The 8,090-nt window shown below is 44.6% G+C and overlaps 1 protein-coding gene across 1 annotated transcript; it reads right to left on the bottom strand.

Annotated features, from left to right (window-relative positions):
* Nucleotides 1-356: 356 nt before the first annotated feature.
* DONSON (DNA replication fork stabilization factor DONSON) lies at nucleotides 357-6,718 on the bottom strand. Its single transcript, XM_050892393.1, has 10 exons — nucleotides 6,440-6,718; nucleotides 5,946-6,026; nucleotides 4,536-4,739; nucleotides 3,977-4,155; nucleotides 3,297-3,475; nucleotides 3,075-3,198; nucleotides 2,862-2,963; nucleotides 1,944-2,142; nucleotides 1,044-1,259; nucleotides 357-749 (listed from the first exon to the last, which is right to left on the bottom strand). The coding sequence occupies exons 1-10, from the start codon at nucleotides 6,716-6,718 to the stop codon at nucleotides 612-614; spliced, it is 1,701 nt and encodes a 566-aa protein (XP_050748350.1). The 3' UTR covers nucleotides 357-611.
* Nucleotides 6,719-8,090: the final 1,372 nt, after the last annotated feature.

Genomic DNA, 8,090 nt, shown 5'->3' with positions numbered 1-8,090 from the left:
GGTATAGGAATACGAGACAGCTATGCTGAGCAGTTCTGAGGAATCTTAACCTTTTAATCTGATTCAGCTGCAGCCAGAACTGTGTGCTTGTGTCCATCTGACTTTCATCTGTCTTTGTGGAGTTCAGAGCTGACTCTAAACCAAGAGGTGCAACATACCAAGGTGTAGCTACCCAGCTTCTGGCAAAGTGCTGCAAGCAGTCTTGGAAGGGGTTTTGCCAAGAATTCCACCCATCCAAAATGGTTACGAGTTACCGCACACAGCAGTAGCAGAAATTCTGTACTTCAGAACAGAATTTGCATGCGCATGAAGAATACAGACCTTCCGGACACAAGTCAGACCAATAAAACAGGTCATCATGTTTTATCAAGCTTTATTTAAAAAAGGCTTTCTAAAATACAAAAGGAGATGTCCAAGGCGTTTTCCTTTGTTTCCTTTAAAAGTCCTTTAAAGTGTTTTATGATGGGTGATGTGCAATAGTTGTTGTCTGTGATGCACAGCTAGATTGTATCCCTCCCGGTACTGCATAGGTGCTGCCCGTGTAGACCCGAATGAAGTACAGCAACTGCCCACTAGGGAGCATTCTTTTCCATTAAATGGAACTAGTGTACCTAGGACTTCCAGGTATAAGCATAATCCTTCATTTCCAGAAATCGGATGGAAGATTTTCCCAATGTTGGGCACTGACTCAGTTGATCCAAAGTCTTAGGATGCAGTCCACACGCAGGAAGATCTTTGCGTACGGCTTCCTGCGGAAATTCACATGAAGAAGAGAAGAGAGACACGGAATAGGTATTTCTGTTTGAAATACCTGCAGTTCTTACTGTTCATTTGTGTACTGCTGGGGAACTCCTGAAAAACTAGTTTTCCCATGATTCCGTTTCTGAGGGAATGACAAGCCACAGGGACTGCCAGGTGGTGATCACAAGTAATTGGGTGTAAACCCATGTATTAAGGGAAAGTTTTGTGTCACTCAGTGTCCTATGGTTTGTAATAAAGATACTATTCCTACCAGGAAAGATTGTCTCTGCTAGTTTCCTTACCTTATTTAAGGCAGGGCTTGCATTGTCAAGATTAGTGTTGAACACAGCAGTTGGCTCATGTGTGTATAATACAGCAGAGAATGCTCCCCTCTGTGCGGACTTGAGCAGCGTGGTCAATGAATGCAGGGAATGAGGCATGACAGGGCCTACGATCTCCAAACTGAATATATCCTCGTACGCCAAGTGAACCCTGGCTTTGGCATTTATACTTCGAGCCTGAAGACAAGACCACAGAGGATTAGTTTTTGACACACCAAATCAAGGCCCAATTTTCATTTAATACTGCAGTGCCACAGTCCCATTAAAAGTTCAAAATACTTTTCAATATTGTCAACTTACTGTTCAATACATGACTGTCTTCGTAACAGCTCCTAAAAGGTACCAACTGCGATATGCAGGAATGCTATACAGTATTAAGAAAGTTAACTGCAGACGAACAGTATGAACTGCTGCTCTGGTGGAAGACGACTGCACTACCTGTATTAATAGCGTATCCGTTAGTACCCACCACCTCCTTATAGTAACAGATGGGGAGCCATGGTTCGGAGGCTCCCTCATTGCAAGCAGCTGCAGTAGTTTGAGACCCCGTAAGATCTCAGGAGAGTCTTTTAAGAACCATTTTAGTATCTGGGAAGTCTGCTTAACCTCTTATTTATCAGGATGTGAACGATGGAAATACTGGGATTTCAGCTTAGCAGCACAGAGCTGTGTGGACAGAGACGATTTAGGAGGCAGTCTGTATTGCAGTCCAAATGCTAACAACCCAGGCTATAGCAACAAAAATTACTCTGCAGTACCTGAGGGAAACTATACAAAGTCAGTGTCTAATCTACTGGGTGAAGAAACAACTTTCTTCTCTTTATTAGAAAACAGAGACAGTTGTGTTTATTTGTTACTTACTTTGAGCGTTTGCATTGTTCCACCTCGGAAAGCAACAGGGGACATCAAAGTTGGTGGGAGCCCTGCTTGTGGACCTGCAACAGCCACTAGGCTCTTACAGTTTATCAAGAAGTTCAGCAAGGTGAATGTGTTTGTTCCTTTCACTAATGCAAGGGATTCGGGTTTGTGATCCATCTGCACCTCGTGCTTCTCCTTACGACTGTATTGACCAGAGTCAAAGGAAAACCATGAGGAAGTGAAAAGCATCAATGCACCAAAGGAAGAATCGGAGCAGTGCAACTCCAGAAGAACCCCCCACCCTCCTTTGACCAATCAAGTCATTTAAACAAATAAAACCAAAAAACCCACCAAGCTTTACACTGATCCAGGTTGTTCTTCAAATATTAAGCAGCATCTTAAACCTGACTTCTGATTTCATTATTTAAAACCTCAGGTGCTCCAAGTGCAAATGGAACCAGAGGAAGACAGAGTTAATCGGTCCCTCTGAAACATGTACAGGATCTCAGCAAGAGCTGTTCTGGTCCACAGCTGTGTCCCTACTATGCCACACTACTTCCAAGTGTAAACCTAGCCTCCATGAACATACACCTTTTTCTTTAAAAAAATAGAAAAAAATCTAATGAGTCTTTCCAGTGAACCTGTATGTGAGGTGACACAAGTTTGTGGCCTAACGGATTTTACAAAGTTACATTAACAATTCACAATGACTTTTCTTTCAAGAAGAAAAGCATCTAGAAATATTTGTCATAAAAGAAACTCAAAAAAACATGCAGAGTCTCTTAATATGCAGTAATGTGAGGATTAATATTTGGAAATAAGTTCTCAAAAGCTTTTATGAAACTTAAATGTATACCACAAAAAGATAACATTTGCATGGTTTTCCAGTGTCATACATCTTGATGTGCAAAGAAAGGATACAGTTTAATAGAAATAGCATCTGGTTTCTTAACCTTGTCTTGGACTCCCATCTCCTCCAGCCAAGAGAAACTTTCATCATCATCATCGCTTGGAGCTGGTTCCCTGGGAAACACAGAATCAGCGTTAGGAGAGCAATACCTCCTATGACGGTTTTCCAAATGGAATGTGCAGGAGTCTGTAGAATTCTAGCATTGTAGAAGACTTATTACATACTCTCCATCTTCCATGCTGTTGCCCACTTCGAGGCTGTTAGCAACTTCTGTTTCCAAATTCACTTCAGAGTTTTTCTGTTTCCTGGTTCTACTTTCTTCTACCAAAGGTAAAGAAAACTCTATGCCTTGAACAGAGGAGGAAAGAAAGCAATGAGTGGTTCTGTAACACAGCTAATGCACTTTATCAGTTATTCAAATCCTAGTTGGACTGATTTCACCTTACCTTCATTTCTCATGGCTTCCCTTAAACCTCTAGTTGTGGGAGAAATTACAGCTGTGATAACGTCACTTCCCGCAAGACCAGCTGCACGGAACAGGACAGTAAACTGGTAGGTACATACGTAGAAGTAGGGACACAGTTTGGCTTTGAGCAGATTGTACAGAGAAGTAAAGCTGACAGACCTGCAAATTAGAATAAAACAATTCTGCAACTGAAGTGAATTCTTTGCTATTGACACATCAAACTGGATTTGGCTGGGTGTTAGTGATGCGTACTCTGCACAGGTTTGAGCGCATACCGAATGATTAGCCAGATTTTCAGACATGCTCACCATCTAGGAAGCTGCACTCCTCTGAAACGCAGCCTGTTTGTGAGCACTATGCTCTTCCAGCATACTTGCTTTCTAGCACGTGGGTTTACGTGAAGCGTCAAAGGCAACCTGCTAACAGGATTTATGGAATTCTACCCAAATCAACAACTAGGATTGGAGAGGGGCATTTAACAAAAGAAGGTAGCTTTAGTCTTGTATTTCCTTAACCTGGTCCTCAAAATAATGAGCATTCTAGCTGGGGGAAAAAAAAAAATTAAAAAGCTTCCTCATAAAAATGGAAAGAACTTGTGCATTAATTAAAATCCCATTGTCTTAAGCTTACTACATACATTAGTTGTTTGGTTCCACTTACCAGTCACTCATTAGCACTTGTTGCAAGGCTTCATCCTGTGACCAAGGACTAGCCTTTCCAGCTATTTTTCTGTCTGCTCCAATCCGAGGGAACAGCTGCAGCCATGGCAGTGAAGGGTGAAGCCAGTAAACGAGGCTTTGCTGAAAGGCACAACGCAGTTCTGTCGACAGTTTTGGTTCCTAGATGTCAAAAAGTATTTTATGAGGACAGTAATGCTTTACTTAAGGCAGCATTGCAAGTGATAGATTAAGAAAATATTAGATGATACTAAAAAAAAAAAAAATCCCGGGCTTGTGAATAAGCCAAACTGAAGAAAGATGGACAGCAACTGGCAACTGCTCCACAGTTGCACTCAAATGACTACTCACTTATCACTGTTTGCCACTATAGGTACCAACCATGGATGGAATTGGATTAGTAGTCTCAATGAGCCTTATTCTTAATGCAAGAGCAAACCAAAACAGAATCAAGCCTTCGCTGCCAGCATGTTTAAGGAAAGGTGCAAAGGTACATTCTCCTTTCTAAAGCTGGAACTTCGAGCTACCCTCCGAAGTATTACCTGTATGCTCTGTGGCAGGTTTGTTTCTGTAGCTCTACAATGCTGAGCAAATCCTTGAGCTTCCTCTTGTGCTTTTAAATGCTCTGCCCAGGTAAAAGGTTGGGAAGACATAAACAGAAGTCGTGTTTTAATACTCCAGTCTGCAGGAAATTCATGTCTTGGTGAGGAGGGAACTTCGGGTATAGCAACAGGTAAATGAAGGTCCTTACAAAACAGAAATAGCATCAGTTAACCCACAGAAAATTAAAAAAAACCCCTTATGTAGCTACCTATTTATATTTTAGCATGGTTAGGTCTCCTCCCATGTTGATTTAATATACGGTTCCTGGCAGGCAGACCAGATACTGGACTATGGCTATTACATGTAACGTCTTGAGTTTAGTAGCCGATAAAAACACAAGTTAAACCTGTCATCTCCTGCATGTTTTTGTCCAATTCAGTGCAACAGCAAAAATGCCTAGCTCATTTTCATCCTAAGGAAGTACTCGCATTAAGTTAAGAGACATACTTAAAAAAAAAACCCTTTTGCAGACAGATTTTCTGGATTCCAAGTTACACAGAGTTTGACTGTTCACAGGCTAACCAAAGTCACGGTTTATACACAACTGATTATTTCAGTCAGTAACAGATTCTAACAGAAATACTGCATTATATTGCTTATAAAAATGCAGAAGAGGGTTTTCATTCACAGCAGTCTTTCCAAAAGCCATAAACTAGCAACAGATAAAAGGATGAATGATTCAAAAAAAGAAAACTTAGCCTGAAGTTTATGAAGACAAGAATTTCCACGCCAAAACAGTTATTTAATTTCATCCTCTCTTGGTGATTGTAATGTCAGACGCTTCCTAGAGGAAGCAAAAAAACCCACTGGGGAGCTCTAGGACAGTTTGTTCTCTTTGAGAGGTCATTTTTCTATTCTGCTAAGTTAGTTTGAACTTAAGTTTCTGAACCTATAACAACGTTAGACGTTGTCTGCTTGAAACTCTCTTTCAAGGACTGGTTTTCAGGTATTGTCTCTTTCCTGTGTGCCTGGTGAAGCTGTTCCCTTTCTGTAGCTGAATAAAAGACTGCAGGAGATACATCACTTTGAAGAACATCCTTATCTCAACAAAATATAAAACTAAGAAACAGGAGAATTATAGTAAACATGGTAATAAAACTAGAAGAAGCAACAACCTCTGTCAGCTAGAACTACAACAGTAGCAATGTTAAGCAGAAGGCTAGCTTTTAAAAGACTGTCACCATAACAGTAAACGTCAAGGCAATTTAAGGAATTTTCTTGAACACTGACATTTTAGTACATCATTATATACAGAGATGGACCATCAAATATTAAGTTAAACTGTTTCAGCTTTTTTTGTGAACTGAGAACAGCTAAAAACATTTCAGAAGCAGTATGCGCTTTCATACATGGGTTGGGGTGAAGATGTCAGTTCTTTCAGAGGGCTCTGCTCTCCTGGTGGGCTTATCTTCACAGACAGCCTCTAAAAGCTGAATAAAAAAAAGGAGCGTAAGATGCAGCACAAAATAAGAATCAGGTTGATAATTTAAAAAAATGCCCCTCACAGTGAAATTTCAAGAGTGATACTAAGCACATACACGTTGCAAATATCCACCCTTCGGTGCGATCAAAAGGCGCCTACATACTGAAATGCAATAGCTTGGTTTCAATCGATGTACAAAGCTAGGGCAAGCCCCAGGCTCGGGGGCTGGCTTTTTCAGGGGGAGCGGGCTCCGGGCCGGGGCTGCCGCGCCCGGCTGAGGGCGATGGCTGCCGGCGCCAGCGCGGAGGCCCCTTCCCTGCCCACGGGGCCCTTCCCGCTTCTCCCCTCGCCTCTCCGGCCCCACTTCGTCGCGGGGGAGAGAAACCCTCCGGCCACCGCGGGGCCGGGGCTCGGCCCTACCTGCCAGAATGGCGCTGCCGAGGGGGACCCGCCCGCCGGTGGCGACGGCCGCCGGGCCCGCTCCAGCGGCTGGGGCGTGCCGGCCGCCCGCGGCGCGTTGTCCAGGCTGGAGAAGGGGTTGCGGCGGGCGGGCGCGGAGGGGGCCCGCGGGGCCGCGCCGCAGGGCGAGGGAGCGGCGGCGGCGGGCTCGTTCCTCCGCAGCCGTTTGCGCTTCAGCCGCAGCATCGCCGGCGGCTTCTTGAAACCGGGCGAGTAGCCGGGCACGGTGGAGGCGGCCATGGCCGGGCGGCGCGGAGGAGAGCGGAGGTGCCGGGCGGGAGCCGCTGTCCCGGCTTGGCGCGAAAAGGGGCGAGCTCCGCCCCTGGGCGGTGCTGAGTAAGGCGGCGGCCGCCGCCATTTCTTCCGGCCCGCGGAAGGCAGGGAGCAGTCCCACGCCGCGGACGGCGGGGTTCGGGGTCTCTGAGCAGACGCCTCGGTGCGGCTGGGCGAGCTCCTCCCGCCAGCCCCGGGGACCGCGACGGCTGCCCTGCCACCGCTCTCCGCCCCGCTGCGGCGAGGAAATAAAAAAAAGCGTTACTGCTAAAAAACATAAACGCATTTCTGAATCCATGCTTGAAACCAGCCTGAATGGATTTCTCCAGTCAGGTATCAAGGAGATCTCCACCTGTGAAGATACTAGAACGTGGTTACCGTTCTGTGAAATGCAAGACTAAATACACACTGTGTGTATTTGGGGTAGAAAACTAGTTTTGATTGCGATTCATAGCACTGGCTAGGGCCCACGCTGGAGTATTTTACATCAGACTATATTGCAGAAAGGCACCCATCCCCTCACCACCAAAAAATGGGCAGTAGTTTTCAGACCATGCTAGACACATGATGCTTTCCAAAATACAGCTCTGAAGGCCATTACGTAAAACGATGGATTATAAAACTAATCCAGACGCAAAGCTGTTTTTGCAGACATGTGGCTGCCCTTAACAGCAATCTACGCATCATCTACATGTCATCTGGCTGTGTGGGGCTTGAGCTCACCAGAGCAGAGGCACCTGGGCAAGAGCCTGAGCTGGCACCGTTATCAGCGCAATAGGAGACGACAGGCAGCCTTCACGGGACTGTCAGATCACCATCAGTGAAGCACACGCGACTTTCTCGTCAAAGCTATGAAGGAACAGCCTTTCCCCCCAGAGCTGGGGAGCCTTGCTTTCACACTCGAAACTACTTTCTGCTTTCTTCTGTCAGGGGATGTGTGAAAGAGGAAGCAATTGCTTAGGGAGCCTCATGAACCCTCTTCTGCAAGCACGTGCAAATCTAAAGCTAGCATTATTAAAGAGCATTAGAAAATGCTGAGACATCTCAGCCAGCTAAATGCACCAATAGGCAGCTTAACACCCGAAGTACAAAGAGATATTTGCTTCATAGTCTGATCCAGCTGAAAGACTAAGACCACTTCAGCAATAGCTAGCTTCAGCCTATTGCACGTGAGGTTCAAAAGGCATTTATATATGTAGTTAGGAGCAACATATCTACTGACAAAAGATCTAATAAAATAAAAACTATACTATAAAAATCTTTCTTCTGCAGTTTTGTCAGTGGTTGTTCCTGTTTTATTAAACTTTATTTTTTAACTCTTATTTTGTTTCCTCTGATC

Source organism: Gymnogyps californianus, chromosome 1 (assembly GCF_018139145.2).
Source record: "Gymnogyps californianus isolate 813 chromosome 1, ASM1813914v2, whole genome shotgun sequence".
Classification (NCBI taxonomy): Eukaryota; Metazoa; Chordata; class Aves; order Accipitriformes; family Cathartidae; genus Gymnogyps; species Gymnogyps californianus.
The sequence above is the reverse complement of the archived record's forward strand: the minus strand, read 5'-3'. Positions and strand labels throughout refer to the sequence as shown.